The sequence below is a fragment of the Wyeomyia smithii genome, chromosome 2 (genome assembly GCF_029784165.1).
Source record: "Wyeomyia smithii strain HCP4-BCI-WySm-NY-G18 chromosome 2, ASM2978416v1, whole genome shotgun sequence".
Lineage (NCBI taxonomy): Eukaryota > Metazoa > Arthropoda > Insecta > Diptera > Culicidae > Wyeomyia > Wyeomyia smithii.
Window position 1 is genome coordinate 71633132 of NC_073695.1, and position 26871 is coordinate 71660002.

The following is a 26871-nucleotide window of genomic DNA, read 5'->3' on the forward strand; positions in this document are numbered from 1 at the left end:
CAATTAAAAAAATACACCTTGATTATTTCTGCTGGATTTGTTAATCATTCTAAACATCAAATTTTTGGTAGCCAAAGCATAACTATACCGAACATTTAAAATTTAACATATCATCGGCTTCGTGCAACACTGGCTTTGCATTTTTGAGTTTTTGATGGCAAACGATGCCAAATACTGTTAAGTTTCATCACACGAAATCCCTTTCCGAAAATCACAAAAATTCCAGAGTTATGAGTAGAAGTGCCTTTGCTGCACAAATCGAAATTTCTCCATAAAGTAAGTAAAAATAAGGTTTTAACTTGGACAATGTGAGCACGTAATATGTGCATAATAGACCCAAAGGTGTTTAATAAGGATGGGTAATCTTAAACTTCAAAGTTTTCTTGAAAATCGAAAAATAAATTTTTGACGCAAATTTTCAAACGCGTTTCTCTCGAAACTATGTTTTTTGAGTTGTGCCAGTGTTGCACGAAACCGACGATATGAATATAAATTAACACATATACATGCAAATAACATTCAATTCTATCAATTATATGATGCGATTTTGTTTTTGATTGTGGTATAATCGATTTGTACTCATATACTGCCTATAAATATTCTGATTCTTTAACTCAACGTTAGTCAGTAGATTTCAAATAATGTATAATTAAATGTTGTTCCTTATACATTAATTTGAATGATCTTATCAGTGAAATTTAAATTCTTTAACGCAGTTGATATTACTGATCGTTTCTGAGAGGCATCCAATGAATGGCCAAATACCAATCAATATGGGTTCTTGAAACCCGGATTATACCCAGTGGCCAGAATCCGACCTAAAACCCTATTTTCAATCCAGATTACCACTTCTGGTTGCTTGATTATTATAAAATTATAAAATCTATCATAATATTGCCGAACTGCCTTATCTGGGTATTTCGATGCCGAAGATGGTGACAGTTTCCGATCAACAGCCTAAAGTGACAAATATCCTCTAATACAATTTGAGGAAGTTGTATGATACCCTGAGGCCAGAAATCATCTTCAGACGCCATTTTAAATTTCTAGACAGTAGCTTCCGGTTTCTACCAGTCTAAAAGGGACAAACATCACCCAATGTGAGTTTTTCAGTACCCGGGATGATGCTCAGAGACCAGGAATCAACTCCATACTTCTTTTTGAAATCCGAATTTGCGACACCTGTTTTCTTTAAATAAGTCGTGTAATCTTTGAAAGAAGGGATTTTCAATATTTTTACAATTTAACACATAATGGATAAAATAAAAGTCCGATTACACTGGTCAACACAAATGTTGCCCCGAAGGTCAAACTAAGAAAAAATGAAAAATTATTGCTTTTCCTGTGATTTTTTTCTTTTTAATATAACATAATAGTTGCCTATTATGAGCTTTAGAGCAGCGTTTTTTTCGAATTTGTCAACTTGTCACAAAGCAACTAAACCTTCAATTTAAAACTAAGATTGTTGATTGATGCCATCTTTGGCAAAACGAGTGAATTTGATAAAGTTTTTTGAAAAAGTTTCTTTTCATAACCTACGAACTACATGTTCAATCATCATAAAATTCGTTATTTAAGGGTTTCAAAGACAGCCCGTTCATTTGATACCTATTTTGTTCAAACCGGTTGTGTACTTTCTGAGATAATGGAGTTTCATAACTTTTACATTTGGATACATAATAGACAAAGTTGTGGACCGATTATAATTAAATTCAATAGGGTTTTAACAGGCAACTATACCTTTCTATTGCAACTTATTTTGTGAAAATCGGTCCATCCATCTCTGAGAAAAGGGGCTGAGTTCAAATGGTCTCAGAAACATGTTTCTTGTCATAGCCTGATTTCACATTATTATACATAACGGACAAAGTTCAAGTCCAATAACAATAAAATTCAATAGGGTCTTATGGAGCAACAAGACCTTCCATATGTCACTAATTTTGTGGAAATCGGTCCAGACATCTCTGAGAAAATTGAGTGAGTTTAAACAGTGTTTGAAACAAGTTTCTTTGCATAACTTTTGAACTACATGTCCAATCATTATAAAATTATTTCACAAATGGTTCAAAACACCATCCCGTTCTTTTATACCAATTTTGTTCAAATCGGTTTTGTAGTTTCTGAGATAATGAAGTTTTGTGATTTTCACATTTTGATACATAACCTCGAAACTAAAAATCCGATTACAATAAAATTTAATAAGGTCTTATGAGGCAACTAGACCTTTCAATTGCAATCAGTTTCATGAAGATCGATCCAGCCATCTCTGAGAAAATCGAGTGAGATTGGGAGACCGTTACATACATACACACAGCTCGTCGAACTAAGTCGATTGATATACGAGATTCGACCCTTTGGAGCACTTTTATACCTTTGGTTTTTTCAGTGATTGCTATACCTTTCTAGGAGAAAGGCAAAAACAGTGAGCAGAAAGTAGCGTACCGTCTGCCGGGGTGAGATTAAGCCACGGGGGTGAGATTGAGCCAAAACGTTTGTATGTTAAATTGCTTGAGATTTCTCGAACCTAATACCTCAAATTCAATACTTTATGAAACGTGACATATTTATTCACAATTTCAAATAAAATATAGATAATATCAGTGAACTGTTTCACTTAAATAATGTTTCAAAGTACAGGGTGGGAAACATGCGCAAATAACGTTATCCAAAAATGTCCAAGGCAAACCAACCCGTTCAAGAAATCTCATCAAATAATATGAGAGATTGTGAGATTGTGCCAAGCTGTGATGAACGGTACTATGTACTTAATTCATATTTACAACAAAATTATATCAGTATACACCAAAACACTTGCATTGTTTACATAGGGTGTGTTGTCTAGCCAAGGTATTATTTGAAATAATGACTTAAAGCTTGAGAACAGTAAGCTAACAACTGTTAGATGGAAATCTATACTGACTAGGGTGGTCGGTATTACCGACTTTTCGAAAAACCGGTATTTCGGTATTCGTAAAAAATAAAAACCGGATAAGTTGGGTACTGACAAAATAAACAAATTATTGTCTGATCGCTTCACTTTCATGAATCAGGTCATTTGAAAACATTGCATTCAACTATAACTCTGGTTTTATTCAAAGGCATTTGGTTTCGCGTTACTGGCACTAGCGTCAGCAACTTCTGCGGAAACAGCGCTCGCTATTGGCTGTTTCGGTTGCTGACGATTTTTAGGGATGCACGAGCCATTGAAACTCACCAGCTCGCAAAAGTAAAGAGCGTTTTTTTGAGCACCTCGAAACTGTTCGTTCGCCCGAAACCGAAGTTTACCGGAACAATATTATTTTTGTGTATAAGATACATATTCTGATTTTGATCTCTGTCAATGTATTCCTTGTACAATTTTTGCGTTATGCGATTCACGCATTTGTTGTGCGAAGTCAGAGCAAATTCTGTGCGAATTGAAGAACACAATAGATGATTAAAACTTGAACTATGGCGTGTATGCTTTATTACGACCCAGTTTTTTCTGTAACATTTGGACCACTTGTTTTGGAGTCTTCCCTAGTATCAATATTGGTTTTATCAAAGTTTTATAGCGCTTAATACAGCCAAAACAGCGATATAAAACTTTCATAAAACCAGTTTTGTTACATGTGTTGCGGGGTTAAACGATCCAGATACAACACTGGATAAATTTAATAGTGTTTGGAAAACGTTAATGAATGAATCCAGTGATATGATTACGAAGAACATTATTACATTATATTATTTAATATGAATTAATAAAAAAAAACATACAGATTATTATTTCAAATTTTTTTCACATCGCAAAGCTTAGTTTGAAATCAATGAATAAATTTAAAATTCTTAGAGGAACAATTATTGAAACTGTTGAGAAGAGTGAATGAACGAAGAAGAAAATGAAATGACGATTAGAAAAGAATTTACATTCTACGAATCCGAAGGAATCGAAGGTAAATTCTTCTCTTTTTTTTTTTTTTTTTTTTTTTTTTTAAGGGGGGATTTGTTAGTAGCTTAAGTATTTATGATAAATATTAGTAAATAATGAGTATGTGTGTCCAATCACAAATGGTGACTTCTCAACACTGTTAGAAATTTGTAATTTTAATTGTTAGGATTTGTTTGCTTTCGCAATTAGGACTTATCATTCGTAGGGATTTAAACCTACTTGTCAAGAAAGGGAAGTAAACTTACAACTAACTTAATTGCTAACTTATTGGCTATAAAGAGAGCTTATCGTAGCAATTGAGGATTGCAACGATTTTTGTCGAAAATTGTTAATAATTTTATTTGACATAGCTTCTAATGGTTCAACACCAGTAAGTCTATGTAATTCGAGTGTACCAAACCAAGGAGGACGCTTCAAAATCATTTTCAGAATTTTATTCTGAATCCTTTGGAGCGTTTTCTTCCTTGTTGAACAGCAACTTGACCAGATCGGTACAGCATAAAGCATTGCTGGTCTAAAAATTTGTTTGTAAATCAAAAGTTTGTTCTTTAAACAAAGTTTAGAATTCCTGTTAATGAGAGGATATAAACATCTCGTATATTTGATGCACTTGGCTTGTATACTCTCAATGTGCTCTTTGAAAATAAGTTTTTTATCATAAATTAGTCCCAAGTACTTAACCTTGTCGGACCAACTTAAAATAACCCCATTCATCTTGACAACGTGATTATTGTTTGGCTTGAGGAAAGAAGCCCTAGGCTTATGCGGAAAAATTATCATTTGAGTTTTAGAAGCATTGGGAGAGATTTTCCACTTTTGCAAGTAGGAAGAAAAAATATCTAAACTTTTCTGCAATCGACTGCATATGACACGAAGACTTTTTCCTTTTACGGAAATGCTTGTGTCATCGCAGAACAATGACTTTGTGCATCCTGGAGGCAAATCAGGAAGATCTGAAGTGAATATGTTGTACAGGACTGGACCCAAGACTGAACCTTGAGGTACACCTGCTCTGACAGGAAATCTATCAGATTTTGAATTCTGATAGACAACCTGCAGAGTTCGATCAGTAAGATAATTTTTTAAAATTTTGATAAGGAAAATTGGAAAATTAAAATTTTGCAATTTCGCAATCAAACCTTTATGCCAAACACTGTCGAATGCTTTTTCTATGTCTAAAAGAGCAGCTCCAGTGGAATAACCTTCAGATTTGTTAGTTCGTATCATATTAGTAACTCTGAGCAATTGATGAGTTGTGGAATGCCCATGGCGAAATCCAAACTGTTCATCTGCATAAATTGAATTTTCGTTGATGTGTGACATCATTCTGTTAAGAATAATTCTCTCAAACAGTTTACTTATTGAAGAAAGCAAACTGATTGGTCGATAACTTGAAACTTCAGCTGGGTTCTTATCCGGTTTTAAAATGGGAGTAATTTTTGCATTTTTCCATAATTTGGGAAAATATGCAATTTTGAAGCAGCAATTGAAAATTTTCACTAAAAATTCCATTGTGCTCTCAGGGAGATGTTTGATTAGTATATTAAAGATTCCATCGTCACCAGGTGCTTTCATATTTTTGAAATTTTTAATAATTGATTTAATCTCATTCAAGTTAGTTTCAATTATTTCTGCAGGTAAAAAATTCTGGGAAGAAATTAAATCAAACTGACGTGTGACTTCATTTTCAATTGGACTCACAAAATTCAAATTTGAGTTATGAACACTCTCAAACTGCTGAGCAAGTCTTTGAGCCTTTTGTTCATTGGATACAAGAAAACGTTCACCATCTTTTAAAACTGGAATAGGCTTTGAAGGTTTCTTAAGAATCTTCGACAGCTTCCAAAATGGTTTTGAATATGGTTTCAATTTTTCAACTTTAGTCTCAAAATTTTGATTTCTCAGAAGAGTAAATCTATGCTTAATCTCTTTCTGTAAATCTTTATAAATAGTTTTAAAAACAGGGTCACGAGAACGTTGATATTGACGTCTGCGGACATTTTTCAAACGAATTAGAAGTTGAAGATTTTCGTCAATTATTGATGAATCAAATTTCACTTGAACCTTTGGAACAGAATAATTCCTGGCATCAACAATTGCACATTTTAATGCTTCCAAAGCGGAATCGATATTCACTTCGTTTTGCAAATCCAGCTCATTATTGAAATTTCTCTCAATATGAGTTTTGTATCTTTCCCAATTAGCCTTGTTATAATTAAAAACAGAGCTCATAGGGTTTAAAACTGATTCATGTGATAAAGAAAAAGTTATTGGAAGATGGTCAGAATCAAAGTCAGCATGTGTGATCAAATCACTACATACATGACTTTGATCTGTTAGCACCAAATCGATTGTTGAAGGGTTTCTTACAGAAGAAAAGCATGTAGGACTATTCGGAGACAAAATAGAATAGTATCCTGAAGAACAATCATTGAATAAAATTTTGCCATTGGAATTACTTTGAGAATTATTCCATGAAAGATGTTTAGCGTTAAAATCGCCGATTATGAAAAATTTCAAACGATTTCTGGTGAGTTTTTGTAAATCACCTTTAAAATAATTTTTGTGCTCGCGTGTGCATTGAAATGGTAAATATGCTGCGGCAATAAATAAAATCCCAAGTTCAGTTTGAACTTCAATTCCCAAAGTTTCAATAACTTTCGTCTCAAGATGGGGAAGAGCACGATGTTTGATTCGGCGATGAATAACAATTGCAACTCCACCGCCGGAACCCTGAATCCTATCATATCTATGAACCACGTAATTGGGATCATATTTTAATTTTATGTTAGGTTTCAAAAATGTTTCAGTAATAATTGCAATATGCACATTATTTACTGTTAAAAAATTAAAAAGCTCATTCTCATTGGCCTTCAATGAGCGAGCATTCCAATTTAATATTTTAATTGTTTTATTTAAAATCATTGCTAAATTTTAAATTAGAAACAATTTTAATAGTAAAATTTGTGCCTATTTGAATGGCTTCAAACATTGATTTTGCCTGCAACATGGCGTTCATAAGATCGAACATTGCCTGTTGCAAAAAAGAAAGTTTACCTGCCGTAATAGGCCCCAGGCAGTTGACATTAGAAAAAATACTTTCGGCAGCAATATTAGCTGGAGTAACAGGTGTACAATTATTTTCTAGCGTGTTTTGCTTACCCATATTACCGGTCATTTTCGAACTACCAACACTAGGCGGTATAATGTTCGAACTACCTGTAACCTGTGCATAAGTTAAACGGGTATGCAAAGGAGTAGGTAAACTATGCGTCACTGGTACGCTTGGAGAATTTTGTTTTGAAGTTGGTTTTAATTGAGAAATTGAATTTTGTTTACCTTGCCTTGCCTTGACAATTGCTAAACGGACTGGGCATTGATAAAAATTTGACATATGGTTGCCGTTACAATTCGCACAGCGAAAATTTTTACTCTCTCTCACAGGACATGTGTCCTTTTTGTGAGAAGAGTCTCCACAATTAAGACATTTTTGGTCCATGTTACAGAATTTGGAACCATGGCCATAACGTTGGCAAGTACGGCATTGGGTGATATGCTTTTCACCTCCGCCATACTTCCTATAAATTTCCCACTTTACACGCACATTATACAAAGCATGTGCTTTTTCAAAAAACTTTAAGTTGTTAACCTCATTGCGGTTAAAATGAATTAAATAATTAACAAGGGAAATTCCAGTTCTCTGACTGTTTTCGCCTCGTGATTTTTGTTTCATTAGAATTACTTGGGTAGGGGCTATGCCAAGTAATTCTGTTAAAGTAAGTTTGATCTCATCAACGGTTTGATCGTTGGTGAGACCTTTCAAGACAACCTTGAACGGCTTGGCGTTCTTGGTGTCATATGTAAAAAATTTGTACATCTTGTCAGTTAAATACTGAACAAGACGATCACGACCCTTTACTGAGTCGGCTAATAAGCGGCATTCACCTCTACAGCCAATTTGATAGGTAACTTTAACGTCAGAAACAAACGTTGAAAGTTCCTTTTTGAATATATTAAATTCAGAAGAAATAGTTACCACAATAGGTGGAACTTTCTCCTTTTTTAAAGATTTTATATTTTGTAAAGTTTCATTATTAATAACTTCCATTTCACCAGCTTCTTGCTCAGGCAAAATATCAAAAGGATTGTCACTACAGACACTCGATGTGTCAGAAAGAGATGCCTCTCTTTTCCTCCCCGCAGCGATGCGAGGTTTCTTTTTCCGTCCAGCCATTTCAGGTGATACGAAAAAAGTTAAAACAAATGTTAAATTCAAAAGTAGGTAGTCTTGAGAAAGACTGATGTGAAATAACTTCCAGGTAATCTTTAAAAGACACACTGACAAAACACAAACTTTGAAGCTATAGGCAGTCAAAGACCAGTCCACAAGCAACCGAAAAAACGTCTGATCTGTAGGACAGTTCAAGACGCACTGAAATTCTTCTCTATTCTGTTTGACAGTTCTTCCAAATTCAGTTGAACCTGAGAAAGCATTTTTCTCAGCTAGAATTATCGCTAATAAAATTATCGATACACACAAATACATCATTCGAACCCAAGCAGAACAAACAAGAAAGAAACAAAAATTGATAAATAGGATAGAGTAAATTAATATTTAATGTTGCTTCTTTCTGAATACATAATATTATATACACCGTCATGTGATTTGTAACGCCTACCTAAGTGGGTAGCATTCATTAACCTCACAATGATTTATGAATATTGTGACAATTATTTTTTAAATTTTAAAGAAAATACCGGAAATCCCGGTTTTTCGCCTCTCCAATACCGGTATTACGGTATTGGAAAAAATATCGGTTTTACCGGTTTTATCGGTTTTTGTTTTACCAGTAAACCACCCTAACACTGACTGATATTACTTATGGAATGTAACAAAATTTTGTACACCGATTCTATATTAACTGATGACTTTTCCAGCGAGGAAGGAGGGTTGTGGGTACGTTTCCAGCGGTTTTGAGATCTCCAATGATTCCATACAGTGGTCAATGACATATAATAATTGAAACGAAAAGTCTTCTCAGGCCTTATGTCCTAACGTTTTCTCTTTCTAAGCTACCTGGAGACGCCACTATGTGTATAGAGACTGTCTATAAGCCACGTTCTCATAACTGGTTACTCCAGATATCGATTTGATCCAGTCATACATTTTTCTACAATTCATATGAAACGTAGTTTCTGGTCAACCCCCTACAGCCCCTTAATAGTCCACGTTGTATATGGTCGACCCTATATTTACTGTTTTATCATGTTATTCATGTGAATTATTCGTAGATACACTACTGTTTATTTTTCAGGTGTTGAAGTCAACTTTTTGTTTTTTGCACAATCTCACCCCATAGAAGGGGTGAGATTAGGCCAAAGTTCATTTAATTTAGCAAAAATATAGTTTATTGTAACTTAACCATATTTGCGGCAGTCGTTAGCTAAACATTTAAGTGTGCATTGACGTGATTTGGATCAAACTCATTGCCTGAATGTGTACATTACAAGCTAAGGAACAAAAATGTATCCTTTTTTGGCACAATCTCACCCCGGCAGACGGTACCTAATATTTCCGAATTATTGTACCGAAATATACAAGTAACAACGGTTGTCCATTCTAGAAATATAATTTTATATAGAAAGCAATTTTTCCTCGAAAGTTTTCGGTTTTGAGCTTTTTTGCAGCTTTCGATTTCAGTTTTTCTATACTGTTGAAATTTTTTGTCAGATCAAATTTTGTTCGATGAACTCTATCTGTGGATAATTATATAAAACTCCTAATCCCCTTATTTTGTACGATCGTAAAAAGCCTTAGTGTAAAAACACCGGTTTTCGTAATAGTATGTTATGCATGAGTGGTAACGATTATTTGAGCTAGCTTCGAACAATATTTAACTGAAGGAGTTCTACGGAGAAAGTTCATGATTTGCCTACATTCTCCACAAATATCAAGTTTAAATGAGAAAACGATGCTGTTTAAGATATATTTTTTCCAAATCATATTGCCCACTCAAGGCTCCTATACTGGCCAATTTCAGAAAATGTTGAAATCGCACAATCTCTCGTAATTGCACTATGTTATCTATATCGTTTAGTTCAGCAATTCCTTGTCCTCTCCGCTTTTTTGCTCCGATCTCATGCTCAAAATCGCTTTCCTAGTTGGTTTTATCGAAAAATGTAAGACTTGAATTGTTTGTTGGGCCCTTAGGATACCACCTTCTGAAATGAAATTCAATCAAAAAACCTAAATTAATCCACCTAGCGGTCAGACCCAGCCTTTCTCATTCACCCTTTTATTTGTAAAAATAGATTTACATGGATGCTTCAATCCAATAAATGTATATTCACTCTTTAGGTTCTTAAACATTGATGTTGTAATCTATACATATAAAAATGCAGTCCGTTTTATATGATGTTTGATCCATATAGGCTCGAAAACCACCGAACCAATCGACGTGAAAATTTGTATGTGAGGGTTTTTGGTGTCGATTAAGGCTCGTATGATAGTTTGAGACCCCTCCCTCTTCTGGAAGGGAGGGGTCCCATACAAATGAAACATAAATTTTTGCACAACTCAAGAACAAGCCAAGCAAATGAAACCGAATTTGGCATGTGGATGTTCTAAGGGGTAACTAATACGTCCCTAATAGTTGGACGCCCCTTCCTTTTCTGAAAGGGAGGGGTTCCTTACAAATGAAACCAAATTTGGCAGGTGAATGTTTTTAGTGGTAAAAAATATATCCATAATGTTTTAACACCCTCTCTCTTGTGAAAGGGAGGGGTCCCATACAAATGAAACACAAATTTTGCACAGCTCATGAACCAATCAAGAAAATACAACCAAATTTGGTATGTGAATGTTTTTAGAGGTAACAAATATGTTCATAATGGTTCGACGCCCCTCTCTCTTCTGGAAGCACATGTTTCTGCACGAATTTCTGCACATCTTGCGAACTAATCAACTAAATGGAACCATATTTGGCAGGTGATTGTTTTTAGTGGCAACAAATATGTTCCATAATCGACCTCAGGCAACATTTTGGATTGTAAGATGGCAACTTCCGGTTTCTGAAAACAGCTGAAAATGACCAAATACCACTTATTATGAGTTTTTCTTTAACCAGTATGACGTTCAAAATCCAGAAATTGTCTCCAAATGCCATTATGAAATCCAAAAAGGCGACTTCCGGTTCCTAAAAAACAGCCAAAAATTGCCGATTTCCGTTCAACATGAGTATCTCCGGATCTAGAATAATACACAGCAGCTGTAATCGACCACAGACCCAATTTTGGAATTTGATTTGGCGACTTCCGGTTCCTGGGAAACAGCCGAAAATGATCGAATAACATCCAATATGGGTGTTTCTTCAACCAGAATGACGCTCAGAGGCTAGAAATTATCTTACATACCATTCTGAAATCCAAGATGGCGACTTCCGGTTTGTGAAAAACAGCCAAAAATAGCCAAATACCATTCAATCTGTGTATCGCTGGAACCAGAATGATGCAATGAGCTAACAATTTACCTCAGGCACCATTTTGATTGCTAAATGGCAACTTCTAGGAAACAGTCGAAAATGACCGAATAATACTCAATATGGATATTTCCGTAATCGAGATGATGCATAGAAACCAAACAATGACCCTGGACACCATTTTGAATTTAAAGACGACCACTTTTACTTTCTGGAAAACAACCAAAATAACTAAATAACTCCCAATTGGGTATTTCCGAGATTGATGCCAGAAAATCTGCTGAAAATGGCCGAATACCACCCAATAAAAATATATTCAGTATTAAGGCGATGTACAGAAGCCAAAAGTCGAGGATGTTGTCATTTCGATAAAACCAATCATTTCAAACGATTTGTTTTTTGACTTTGAACATATCCTATGGCCGATTCGTCGTGCATTTGCAGACTCAAACACATCACAAGAAATCAATGAATTTGGAACGTTCAAATAGTACGATACCACATTTAAATTATGCTAAGGCCACATATATCGATCAAAGCAAGTATAGTTTTAAATAGTCTTTGAATTTCTTTTCTTTCCATAACTTTTGAGCCACATATCAAATTGTTATGAAGTTTGTTATTTGTAAGTTTGAGAGATGACTCGTTCGTATGACACTAGTTATGTTCAAATAAGTCATGTAATCTTTGAGATAATAGACTTTCGTTGTTTTATTAACAATTTAACACATAACGGTTGCTTAAGTTCAATTATAAACAAATGAAATGGGAACGTATAGGGCAGCCAAAATTTAAAACCACGTGTTCAATCATAATTCATCAGTTAACCCTTAACTAGCCCGCTCATCTGATAATAATATTAATCAAATCGGTTATGTAATTTCTGAGATAATGAAGTTTCGTGATTTTCACATTTCGGTACATTACAGACGAAGTTACAGTTCGATTACAGTAAAATTCAATAGGGTGTTATGGGGTAGCTAGGCTTATTAATTGACACTAATTTTGTGGAAATCGGGTCAGCCATCTCTGAGAAAAGTGAATGAGTCCAAGTAGTCTTCGGAATATGTTACTTTTCATAGCTGAATTTTACATTTTCAAACATAACAGGCAAACTAAGAGTCCGATTGCAAAACAAATCAATAGGGTCTTATGGGACAACTAGACCTTCCATTTGACACTGATTTTATGAAAACCGGTCCAGCCATCTCTGAGAAACATGAGTGAGATTAAACAGTCTTCAGAACACGTTTCTTTTCATAACTTCTGAACCCGAAGTTCAATCTTTATGAAATTCAATGTTAAGGGTTTTAAGGTGGCCAGTTCATTTGAAATCAATTTTGTTCAAATCGGTTGTGTAGTTTTCGAGATAGTGATGTTTCATGATTTTTACATTTTGATACATAACCTCTAAACTAAAAATCCGATTACAATGAAATTCAATAGGGTATGGGACAAGAAGACCTTTCATTTGCAATTAATTTCATGAAAATCGGTCCAGCCATCTCTGAGAAAAGTGAGTGAGAATAAAAATCTGCATATACACACACACATATACACACACATACACACACACACACACACACACACACACACACACACACACACACACACACACACACACACACACATACATACAGAAAATGCTCAGCTCGTCGAGCTGAGTCGAGTGGTATATGCTATTCGGCCCTTTGGAGCACTTTTATACTTTCGGTTTTGCAAGTGATTGCTATACCTTTCTAGGAGAAAGGCAAAACGTTGTTTTCAAAATATTCAGTGGTTTCTTGAACTATTCTAACAGTGTAAATATTTGTAATTCTCCATGAGCTCCTTAAATAGCGTTCGTCACAGAAGGCAGAATCGGTATTCATCATGACACATTAAGTCCCAATTAATTTCTAATTGTAATTATGCAATACTTTATTACTTTAATTTTCTGTTACTCAAGAATTATTGCATATTTTCACATTTAAACATAATTGAAAAAAAAATATGTGTGAAAGAATAATGCAACGCTTATTTAATTCGGCTTTCGCTTGGAGTTCGTAGTATTAACGTACATAAATAAGTTAAGAACTGTGCTCACCTTCGTTTTACCGCACATGCAAATTGAATTCAGCTCAGATGGCTCCTGGCTTTCAGAATGGGCAGTAAGCGCTGTAAAATTCCAGCAAAACTTATCCCGCTGAACATCGTTCTGAACTTTCAAAGTTTAACTCCAACCAGCGGCTATTAGCGCGGACGCATTCCTTGGAATTCACCCTTCCGCGCAAGTAGGTACGACGTACGCAAGTAGGGCAAAGGAAAAAGTTTCCCGAAAGTTAACCTGTTATAAGGCGCTGGAAAATTACTATCACCGGAAAAGTTGGCCACTGGCTTTCATTTCCGTTCAAGCAGATTAGCATGAGATGAGTGTTGAGGATTTACTTTTCCATGGAAATGAAAATTAAATCGCTAATCCAGCAATAAATTGTTTTGCGCCAACTTTCACTTCGCTCCTTTTCCGTAGGTGGGGAAAGAGATGAACAGCGGAAAAGAGAGATTGATTTCGGTGTAAGGCAGTGAATTCGGAGTGATTTCCGAAAAGTCGGGCCACAACTGGCTTTGGTTGGAAAAAACTTTGGTCGATAACTTTTTCCACTTCCCTAGATAAATGGCATGTTTATGTTGATCAACGCTCGCAGCTAGTCAGATGATATTTCCCAGCACTGTGTTGGTATGCTAACTGGGCACATTATTCTTTCACGATAATGCATGTGCACAGTAGTATTTATCAACCAACATTCGGAATTAATTGCTTTCCGTTTAATTTACATTAGGATATATAAAAAAAAACAATGAAAAAAAAATACTTTTCGGATCGATTATGGTTTTTGTTCGAGCACTTTCTAGCGCTTGATTGCATCGTAAAGCGAACTCTGATCGATGAACGTAATCGGGAAACTGTATTTTAATATTTATACCGTCCGGTTTCCCATCGAAACCGGGAGTGTTCTGGAACGGGGGCAAAAAGTGTGCGATAAAACATATTTAACTTTTAACTGGTGTATGGTAGCGTAGACGGTGATCTATTTGGTTATTTGGGAATAAAGTGTTTCAACGAAATCCAGATGGCCTTTCACTTCGGGAACTATGTAGCGTCGCCCGTCGGAGGTTTGTGTCGAACGTCGGCAGATGTTTTACCGGCATTTTACTAGCGCAGTAGTTGCTTGGTTGGAGGAAGTAGTCAAAAATTGGAATCTATTGAAGTGGCAAACGCCGGATAAGTTAATGAGGTGGATGTTTCTGGTAGATGTTGTTCTTATGGTTCATTTGTTAGATTTGTAAAACGTTCAAACCAGCTGATCGGAACGAAACAATTGAATGAATGTTCCTAGAATGCAATTTGAGTTCTCATCGGTCAAAGTTCAAAATACTAGACTATATGAAGGGCTAAGAAAATTGAACAGTCAATGTCAAGTATTACGGCACAGTTTTGCTACGTTTTACTTTGAACGTGGATTTCAATTTAAAAAGAAAAAAATCCTGTTGAAATCGTGTACAACTCATGACAAATCAGGCAAAAATATTGATTTTCCTAGACAGCAGGCAGAGTGTCATATGTGATAGGTATTCAAAACGAATTTTTTTTTCATTTATCATCTCATCCAGAGGTTCCGAAATTAAATTCAGTAGAACTTCGGCTAAAACGGGGAACCCACATACGGCTACCCGATCAAGCGATTATAACAAACGGGGAACCGGGGAACACAAATATATCTGAACATGATAGACATAAATAATAAAAATAATAAAATTCTGTTATCATATACTTGAATGTTTGATAGTGTTTTTAAAGCGTATTTATAATAAAATTTGTTATTAACTTCCTATAATTTTCAATAATCAATAAGCAATTTTGATAGGAATTTTGATATTTTAACTTTCAACGAGACCAAGTTTAGAACATAAGTTGATGCAAAAAGTTTGTTACAAAATATCAAGATTTGTTATGATGCTGATATTTTTGACTGATCGGGTAAGCTGTACGCTCATCATATTGAATGTTTACCCACATCGTTGGCTCATAATTCAAAATCTGTCTATCATCATGTGCAAGCTAATTTACTCTGCAAGTGTAAACAACCCAATAAAGTGATAAACTCTTCTTTCAATTTATACTAGATGTTTGCATATGTCGCATTAAAATCATCCTTAACGGGGGAACAACCATTATAATTGGTCCCAGATGGTGTCAAGCATAAGCAGCAAACGTATGTTATCGATGTCATCGTTGTCGACGATGTGGATCACTACACGGTTTCGCACATCCTGGTTTGGCTCCTGGTTGATACTACGGCTTACGGACTTATGGGGAGCTAATATGGTACTGTTAAAACACCATCCTGTCTGAACTGGTGCACCAGGAAGAATGGTTCATTTGCATAAACTGTTTTTACGGTGCTAGACCGTGTGTAAAGTTGCTCCCTACCAGAGGAACCCAGCGAGTATATGTATAATGTAACGTTTAAATTAAATTCCACCAAGCGTGCTTACCATTCGTCGCCACCCAACCAAGCGTGAAATGTAGACAATTTTCTCCTGTTGTGTCCGGTAGCATCGTTTTTTCTTTCTTTCTTTCTTTGGAAATGGTCCGACAAGTCATTTGATAAAAGGAAAAGCCTGGTACTTACCTCGAAGTTTCTTCTCAGTATGGGCCCAGCTTGGGCTATATACAGTGTAGAGGCTCCATCGAAAAACAACACCCGCGGTTCCTTTTTAATCGTGACTGTTTCTGTTTCAACGCAATTATTGTAGAACACAATCTGATTGCTAAGCACCTTAAAAATCAACTTGATCCATGACTTGGTGTAAGGAATCTGAAACGAAGCCAGCGGTTGACTGCTCCGCTGGCTGGGGTCCGTATAGATCAGAGTGATGTTCCACTGATCGGTCGCCTGGACCGGTTCCAGCAGCAGTCCCAGCTGGACGACGGTGTCCAGTGGGTTGACGACGCTGAAAATGTAACCTCCGGAGCGGGAGCCGGGCCGAACGGTTGCGATGATCGTAAACTCCGACACCTTGTCCGGCAGGATGGTACGGTAGGGGGATTTGATGTCCGCGTTGGAGTCCACGCCGAACGCCGGAAAGCCGTCCGATCCATCCACGAAAGTGATGCCATCCTCTGGGGGGATTTTAATCGCCAGCAGCAGGTCGTACTCCGCGAAGACATCTGTGTGGATCAGTGAGAGTGAAATATGAATGAAGCAAGGCGTATGATTTTTAGAGCACAAAGAAAACACGAAAATGCTTTTAACCTATAGTTTGCGCTGACTCTTATGCAAATGGACTACACTGTTGCATACTTGAAGGCTATTAATATGCCGCTCTTTTGGTAAGAGACATGGTACACAGGTTGTACCTGGTTGTTTGAGAATCTGGGAATTGTTTTGCTATGTGAAAGATTTTTTTGTAATGAATTCATATCAATATTTTTATTTAAAAAATTTGTAGATTCTGCAACATTGTTTAAATTGTATGACTCTCTCGATAACTTTATCGATTTTGTTCCACAAATATAAAGCATTTTCTAATTTTTACAAAGTTTATGCATGTTATTGGTTCCAGTGACGAGGCCAAATGTCTTAGAAATTTATGAAACTGTTGTTTAATTTTTTTCAAGCCAGCCTATTCAAAAATTTTTTGACTCCCAAAAAGACGTTTAAAAAAATGTATAAAGACAACATCATAACTCGGTAATTCATACATTCTAAGACATTTCGCAACAAAAAGATTGTCAACAGAAAATTTAGAAAATTTTATACCTACTTATATTTCATCGGTTAAACATGGAGCACTGTTTTCGGAAATACGACTGCGAAGACTAAGTTAGTCTTACAGATCTTTGCCAGACTCTTGTAATACATAAGTCCTCGTAGGTGCGCAGAAAATAATAACCGCCCGGAATCAAATCTTTTGCTAGGCTAATTAAACAAATTCAGTTTATATACTCTCTTCCGGGTTTTCCTGTTATTTTCAATTCTTGGCTTTGTTGCCTGCCGATATCGTAGTTGTTTCTCCCACGGGAAACTAGGTGTTTAGTATTAGAACTTTATTCCGGTGGAGGAATGTCGGAAAAATATTCCTTTTTAGACTCTGCAACGCAAGGATGCATCGAATGTCTGTCTATTCTCTCTCTTCCGAATTCCCCCACAAGCATACCCCTACTACTACGCAACTCGTATCTAGAGCGAGTGTCGTGAGCGTCAGTAGTTTGGTAACTGTTTCTCTAATCTTGTTTTGCTACTGCCTTTCTCTTCAATACTCTCAAAAGTCTTATTTTTCATCAAATTTCTGATTTTATAAAGTTTGTCCATTTTATATATACTCCGGATTATCCGGAGACTCGATTATCCGGAATTTTATTTTTTCGGTGTTCGTTTATGAATTTCATTCCGGAATTTCACCATTGCCATCCCATTTAGAATATTTGTTACCATTTATGTCACTTCCGGCATGTTTGGGACATGTTCGAAATATCAATATTCAATGTCCAATTAATTTTTTTTGCTTCTCAAAATTTAACCTCTTTTTGCCTCAGAAATAATTTCTGGTTATGCCATTATACCAGTAAAATAAAAAAAGGGAATTATTTTATGTTCGTTATTCGCAAATTTGAATATTTTTTTCTGTGTTTCGATTATCCGGAAAACTAGATTATCCGGAATGATTTTTTTTGATAGTCCAGATAATCGAATCCAATCTTCACATGAGTATTCGTACGCGTAAAGAAAAAAATGTCCGACCGGAACATAATCTGTTGCTAGATTATTTTAACAAGTTCAACTTTAACTTATCTTGTTAGAGCCAATTTTCTTTCCAGTTTTTTTCGCTATTCTTTGTTGGCCTCTTTTTTCTTGGCTTTGTCCCTATCACGTATAGTTACCAAGAAAGGAAATCTTTATCGGTAGTCTTATTTTTGTTGCCTACTTTATTCCGGCGAAAGAATGTCGGGAAAATACACTATTTCAGACGAAGCAATTGAATGTATGATCTTTCTGTGGGAATGGAACTTTTTTGAGAAGACTAGACTTCTGAGACCTACCTCATAACAAAATTCGGAAGGTCTATAAATTTATAGATATTTTGGTTTTAATAGATTTTATAAATTTGACGATTTTATACAATTCAAAGGTTTAATAGTTTTCAAAAATTTTATGCATTTTGTAGATTTTATAGATTTAATGGATTTTATTGATTTTAAAGATTTTATTGATTTTATAAATTTAATATATTTTAAGATTTTATAGATTTAATAGATTAAATGGATTAAATAGAGTTAATTAATTTTATAGATTCTATAGACTTTATAGATTTTTTGAATTTTTTAGATTTTTATAATTTTATAGATTTCAAAGTTTTTTTTTAGATTTTATAGCGTAGGTTTGTAGGTTGTATAGAATTTATAGACATTTTATATTTTATGAATTTTATAGATGTCAGAGATTTCATAGATTTCATCTATTTTATAAATATATTTTATAGATGTTATTTTGAAGATATTACCGTTTTTCACAGATTTTATAGTTTATATAGATTTTAAAGATTTTATATATTTTAAAGATGTTGTAGATTTTATACATTTTATAGATATCGTAGATTCTAGATTGTACGACCGTTCTCCCAGCTGGTCTCAAGGTACGATGCTGGTCTAACAAGCCAGACGTCGTAGGTTCGAGTCTCGGCTCGGGAGTAACTGTTAGTGTTAGTAGAATCGCAGTTCTAGCCCCGCAATTGTCCTGCACACTAAACGGTTGGCTGCGTAGTCTGTGTATGATTAATGATATTTCGAGTTCCGAATCGGAATGTAGCACCAAGGCTTTGCTGTTAGATGCTATAGATTTAATAGATTTTTTACATTCTATGTTTTTTTTATAGAACTTATAGATTTCGAAGAATTTATAACTTTTATAGATATTATCGATTTTACAGATTTTGCAGATTTGTTTTTTTTGACTTCATAGATTGTATGGATTTTATAGATCTTATAGATTTTAAAATTTAATGGATTTTGCAAGTTTTATGGATTATCCCGATTTTATAGATCTTATGGATTTTCTAGATTTTATAGCTTTCGTAAATTCAGTCGATCTTATAAATTTGTCTAACTTTCTATATATTTATAAATTTTACAGAATTTATGCTTTGATAGAATTTATAGATTTTATGGATTTAATTAGATATACTAGATTTTACATATTTTAAAGTTTTTTTTTCCAGATTTTATAGATTTCATGGATTTTTTATTTTTTATAGATTTTATGGATTTTATAAATTTCATGGATTTCATAAGTTCAGAGATGTTATAGATTTGTAAAACTTTATATATTTTATGTATTTTACAAAATGTATGCATTTTCTAGAATTTATAGATTTCATGGATTTTATTGATTTTTTAGATTTTCTAGATTTTACATATTATATAGTTTTAAGATTTTGTATATTTTATGGATTTTGTAGTTTCTATAGATTTTTTAGATCTAGAGGTTTTATAGATTTTCTGAATTTATAGATTAAATAAATTTGATAGATTCAACGGATTTTTCAGATTTCATTAATTTTATATATTTTATGGATTTTATAGATTTAATAGATTTTATAGATCTTAAAGATTTTACAGATATATTCTTTTATTGAATTACAAAAAATATAGATTTTATAGGTTTTGCAGATTTTATGGATTTTATAGATTTTATATACGTATTTTATATACATATATTTTATAAATATTATTTTCAAGATATTACAGATTTTATAGATTCTATAGTTAATATAGATTTTGAAGATTTTATAGATTTAATAAATATTGTAGATTTACATGTTTTAGATATTGTAGATTCAATAGATTCTATACATTTTATGGATTTTATACATCTGATAGATTTTAAAAAAATTATAAATTTTTAGATACTATCGATTTTGCAGACTTTTTTTTTGATTTCATAGATTTTATAGATTTTTATGGATTTCATAGCTTTCATAAATTCAGTCTATCTGATAGATTTGTTAAACTTTACGTATTTTATATGTTTTATAGATTTTACAGTATTTATGCATTTTTTAGTATTTATAGATTTTATGGATTTTTTAGATATTATACTGCCGCTCATGGCAAGTCCGTCCCAATTGCATTTTTATCAATTTTGAGTTTATTTATGGAATCAATTTCTTTTTATATCTACTTTCGAAAAAAAAAATTTTTTTTGAATACTTCGTTCTGAGGAACAATGAAAAAAATAGCAAGTCGGTTTGTCCCATAGCAAAGGTGATCGCAAGTCGGTCCCTTAGTAAAAATCTTCGCAATTAAACCCCACAGCCAATAATGATGAAAAATGTGATATTTACCACAACTTATGGTCTTCAGGTTTAGAATTGGATGTACCAAGTGATATTCGATAGGAGGTTTGATTGAATTTTACGCGTTCTACATCGTGTGGCTCTAGGTGATAGGACAATGATTTCTTCAAGACAAAGTTTCCACCAGTAGCCTCTTTCAGCTGTTGTTTGTTGACAGTGAACGCTTTAGGTGTGTCACTGTATTATTAGTTCGAGTTTTCGTTAGTAAATACTAGTTTTCGTATTTTATCCGTATTTTATGTTGAGACGTGAGTTAGAATTGATCAATTATTGTCGTGAATTTCGTTTTGAAAAATTTGTCAGTCATATCAAATACTTCGGTACGCTACTTAGCTATTTTTAACGGAGCAAACATTTTCCTAAGCTTTAGGTGTTTTCATATTTGCTTCCACTGCTACGTGGAAGCTGTCCGCCGACACGAACGTGTGACCGCTCTCAGGAAAATTTAGAACAAGTTCCTACACCTCAACTGGTTTTGAATTTATTAGTAGTATGTAATGCAAATGTAAAAAGAAAATCTTTTTGAACTTTGAACGGCGCAGTTGGTACATTGTGTTATGTTTCTCACAAAAAGCTTATTCAATGATGCACGAGAGAAGGTCATTTATGAATTGATCAGCGATGGATTCATTCCAAACGCAAGCTATAGCACCGCCATCGGTTTGCAGTAGTTTGTTTTTCATCACCGGTCGTAGCTGGCTATGGGACTGACTTGCTATTATTCTGGCTACGTACTGTAAAAGTTATCGCATGTGAGTCCCAGCTTATGGTTTTCAACATATTTTAATCAAATTCCGGTGTGTCTGCAAGTTTTATGATGCAAACGTGTTAGATTGTCATTGCAGTACTAAATTCTGTTGATGGTCTTGATTGAAGAAGCATTTGAGTGCAAAATTCCACCTAAAGCGTTACGATTTTTGATTGCTGTTTTCTCATCAGCACCAAAACGCAAATGGGACGGACTTGCTATGAGCGGCAGTATAGATTTTTGCATATTTTACAATTTTCTATCTTTTATCTAAACATATAAAAATGCAGCTCTGTCTGTCCGTCTGTCCGTCTGTCTGTCTGTCTATCTGATTCATATGGGCTTGGAAACTACTGAACCGATCGGCGTGAAATTTTGTATATAGGGGTTTTAGGGGCCGAGAAAGGTGACTAAGATAGTTTGAGACCCCTCCCTTTTCTGGAAGGGAGGGGTCCCATACAATGAACGACAAATTTTTGCACATCTCGAAAATTGACCAAGCAAATGGAACCAAATTTGGCATATGGATGTCTTTAGGGGTAACAAATATATCCATATTGGTCGACACCCCTCCCTCTTCTGAAAGAGAGGGGTTCCATACAAATTAAACGCAATTTTTTTTCCGTATGGACTTCCTCACTGCGACCAGAATCGTTGATCTATTGTGAAATATGCCCGGGTGTCTGCTGTATCCCGCACTTCTATTATTAGCAATACTGCTATTGAAAAGTAGCATTGCTTATTATTATTTTTTAATCAGTGCTTGTGTGTAATGTGCTACCCTTCCTTTTTACACGCTTACTGTTATTCTATACCGAGGTCCGTTCCTCCTGCCAAATATCGCCAATTAGAATTCCCGGGAGAAGTTTCGTTGTGCGTCCTTCTGGCCAGTTTTATTGATAAGAGGGACTAATTTTTGTTTAGAGGAAGTCACGCAAAGGTATTATAGATTTCAGCGTAAAGGAAGACGGGGAGCCTGAGAATAAACCCACGCTTGAAAGTCCTTTTTTGTCATCGAATGGCCTGATTCTACTAAGATTCGAACCCACGACCATCCGCTTGATAAAGCGGACTCTGTAACCTTGCGGCTACGCAGCTCCCCTTTAACACAAATTACTGCGCATCTCGAGAACTAACCAAATAAATGGAACCAAATTCGGCAGGTGAATAATGTCCATAATGGTTTAACACCCCTCACTTTTCTATAAGGAAGGGATCCCATTCAAACGAAACACAAATTTCGTACAGCTCGAGGACCAATCAAGCAAATATAACCAAATTTGATATGTGCATGTTTTTAGATGTAACAAATAACTAACCAAGTAAATGGAACTAAATTGGGCAGGTGTATATTTTTAGGGGTAACAAATATGTCCATAATAGTTTGACACCTCTCCTTCTTCTGATGATGATCTGAAGATGGCGACTTTTGGTGTCTGGAAAATAGCCCAAAATGACCAAATAACACCCAATATTCAGTTTCAGTTTCTGGAAAACAACAAAATTACTGAACACCACCCAATATGGGTATTTCCGGAACCAGATTGATGCCAGAAAAACAGTTGAAAATGAAGCCAAAAGTGGAGGATGTTGTCATTCCGATAAAACCAATCATTTCAAACGATTTGCCTTTCGACTTTGATCATATCCTATGGCCGATCGGCCATGCGTTTGCAGACTATGAACAAATCGCAAGGAATCAATGAATTTGGAATGTTTATATTGAACACATAAATGGGCAAGACGAAGTTTGCCGGGTCAGCTAGTATTTTATAGATTTAATGGATTTTGTAGTTTTACAGATTTTATAGATTTAATCGATTCTATAGGTTTTATAGAATTTGTGAATTTATAGATTCAATAAATTTTATAGAATCAACGGATTTTACAGATTTTTTAGATTTTATTAATTCTATAGATTTCATAGATTTTATTGATTTTATGGATTTTAAATATCGAGATTTTTCACATTTAATAAATTTCATAGATTTCATGTATTTTACAGATTTCGCATATAATTTTGATTCAATAGGTTTTGAAAATTTCATAGATTTTTCAGTTTTTTTGAAAATTTTATACATTCTCTAGATTTTATATATTTTATAGATTTTATTGGTTTTGTAGATTTTACAGATTTTATAAATTTTATAGGTTTAATAGATTTTATATAGGGTATCGGCTCTATTATCGTCAAGTTTTACCTATTATCGTCGTGGGGGTAAATGATGTCCAAGATCGTTAATTCCTTGCATGATGGTTCTTCATAATGTAGAGCACCTCTCTGCAAAATATTAGTTCTCTATGACTTTATTAACCCCCTGGACGATAATAGGTAAAACCTGACGATAATACAGCCGATACCCCATTTTATAATATTTATTTATATTATAGATTTCATAGATACAGTCGATATAAGCCAACCGCGATATATTTTTTTTCCTGTATGGACTTTCTCACTGCGACCATAATCGTTGATCTGTTTTGAGATATGCCCGGGTGTCTGCTGTATCCCGTACTTCTATTATTAGCAATACCGCTATTGAAAAGTGGCATGCTTATTATTATTTTTTATCAGTGCTTGTGTGTACTGTGCTACCTTTCCTTTTACACGCCTACTGTTCTCCTATACCAAACCTCGTTCCTTCCTGCCAAATATCACCAATTATAATTCCCTGGAGAAGTTTCGTCGTGCTTCCTTCTGGCCAGTTTTATTGATAAGAGGGACTTATTTTTTTGTTAGGAGGAAGTCACGCAAAGGTTTTAGATTTCAGCGTAAAGGAAGGGTAACTGGTGGGGAGCCTGAGAATAAACCCATGCTTATCGAACCCACAACCATCCGTTCGACAAAGCGGACTCTATAACCTTGCGGCTACGCAGCTCCCTAACCTCGATATAACGTAACTTTTTAAATGTATTGAAATTGAAAATAAATGATACAGCAACTGTTTTTGGGCTATGAATTGCTTCAAAAAATGTTTGTAGTAAGTTTTGAAACCAATGTGAAAATTGTCCAAAATGGGCATAAGGAAGGTTTAAAAATACTAATCGGTGATGGGAAATAGATTTTCAAGCACCCTTCAGAAACGATTCACAGTCTTGCATCAATTAAAAAATTTTGTTTGCTTGTTGAAATTTTCTCTAAATCTCTCGATATAACATAACGAAAATAAAAATAAAGTTGCCTTATATCGAGGTATGACTGTATTATAGATTTTTTATTTTGGTTTTGAAGAATTTATACATTTTGTAGATATTATAGGTTCTATAGATTCTAAATATTTTACAGATTTTGTGGATTACAAAATCCACAAAGTCCATAAAATTTGAAAAAATCTGTAAGATCAATAAAATCTATAAATCCACAAGATTTTATCGATTTTATAAATCTAAAGATTATCTCAGAGCTATTGTTCTTTTTACAAATTTTATACATTCTACTGATTTTATAGATCTAAGGGAAATTAAGAACGCAAATAAATAAAATTTAATTACATCGACAAACATGGCAGTATTCTGTTCGCATCGGTTATCGATTCAATAGCACCGAGACTGCCGAGTTGAGAGAATAAGCGTTGACGACCTTTGTGTTTAATCATTGTGAATCAAAAAAATAAATCAGTCCAGTTTGTGCCTAAGCCCACAAACATGTTGCTTTAATTTATTTTAAAAACAAAATCTGTTTAAATTTTCTGGATTTTATAGATTCTATAGAATTAATAGATTTAATAAACTTTATAGATTTCATGAATTCAGTATACATATTTGTAGAATTTTGTATTTTCTATTGATTTTATAGATTTTACAGAATTTATGCATTTTATAGCATATATAGATATTATGGATTCATTAGATTTCAGATATTTTACAGTTTATAAGATTTTATAAATTCAATGGATTTTGTAGTTTCTTCAGATGTCATAGATTTTATCGATTCTATAGAATTTATGGACTTTGTGGATTAAAAAATCCACAAAATTTATAAAAAATATAGGATCTATAAAATCCACAAAATTTTATAGATTTTGTGGATATTAACCCTCTAGTGCCCAGTGCCGCCTTTAGACGGTCTTCAGTTGATCCACTAAAATGCTTCCTAGCTTCAGCATTCAAAGCTTCATGGTGATTTTTTCGAAGTTCGTCTTAAAACTAATTTGGGCACTAGAGGGTTGAAGATTTTTCAGATATCATAGATTTTTTAGAATTTTTTCAATTATCGAACGCCTTCGGCAGCGGTTTTCTTCGGTAGGTTTTCTGCAGCAACCCCGTCAAAGAAAACCACTGCTGAAGACGTTCGATACCCCATCCATAAGAGATTTTAAAAATTATATTAATTTTATAGATAAAACGAATTTTAGAGATTTTGCAGATTCTTTTGATTAAGCTTTCGTAAATTCTATTGATTTTTCTGGACATTTTTCAATGATTTTATTAATTTTATAAATTTTATAGATTGACGGATTTTACGGATTTTTTAGATTTTATGGATTTTATTGATCTTATAGATTTTATAGATTCTATATATTTTAAAGATTTTATAGATTTAATAGATTTTATAGATTTTGTAGATTTTATAAATTTTATAGATTTTATAGATTTCATAGATAATATAGATCTAATAGATTTTAAAAATCTAATAAATTTTATAGATTTTGTGAATTTTACAGATTTTGAAGATTTTATAGAATTTTCAGGTTTTTTTAAATTTGTTTTAGATATTATAAATTTTATTGACTAAACGGATTTTACAGATTTTATAGATTTTGTGGATTTTATAGATTTTAGAGTTAAAACAGATTTGTTAATTCTATGAATCATAAATGATTTAATAGTTATTAAAATTAATTTCCTGTTTCTTGGTTCTGGTTTCTTGTTTCTTGTTTCTTGTTTCTTGTTCCTTGTTTCTTGTTTCTTGTTTCATGTTTCTTGTTCTTTGTTTCTTGTTTCTTGTTTCTTGTTTCTTGTTTCTTGTTTCTTGTTTCTTGTTTCTTGTTTCTTGTTTCTTGTTTCTTGTTTCTTGTTTCTTGTTTCTTGTTTCTTGTTTCTTGTTTCTTGTTTCTTGTTTCTTGTTTCTTGTTTCTTGTTTCTTGTTTCTTGTTTCTTGTTTCTTGTTTCTTGTTTCTTGTTTCTTGTTTCTTGTTTCTTGTTTCTTGTTTCTTGTTTCTTGTTTCTTGTTTCTTGTTTCTTGTTTCTTGTTTCTTGTTTCTTGTTTGTTGTTTCTTGTTTCTTGTTTGTTGTTTCTTGTTTGTTGTTTCTTGTTTCTTGTCTCTTGTTTCTTGTTTCTTGTTTCTTGTTTCTTGTTTCTTGTTTCTTGTTTCTTGTTT

General features: G+C 33.9%; 1 protein-coding gene across 14 annotated transcripts in view; it reads right to left on the reverse strand.

Annotated features, from left to right (window-relative positions):
- LOC129725247 (collagen alpha-1(XVIII) chain) overlaps positions 1-26871 on the reverse strand; it is a 698730-nt gene that overhangs the window by 401427 nt on the left and 270432 nt on the right. For all 14 annotated transcript variants that reach the window (XM_055680820.1, XM_055680831.1, XM_055680826.1 and 11 more), the window contains exon 5: positions 16080-16618. In XM_055680820.1, coding sequence (XP_055536795.1) covers positions 16080-16618 — 539 coding nt within the window. The remainder of the gene's footprint in view (positions 1-16079; positions 16619-26871) is intronic.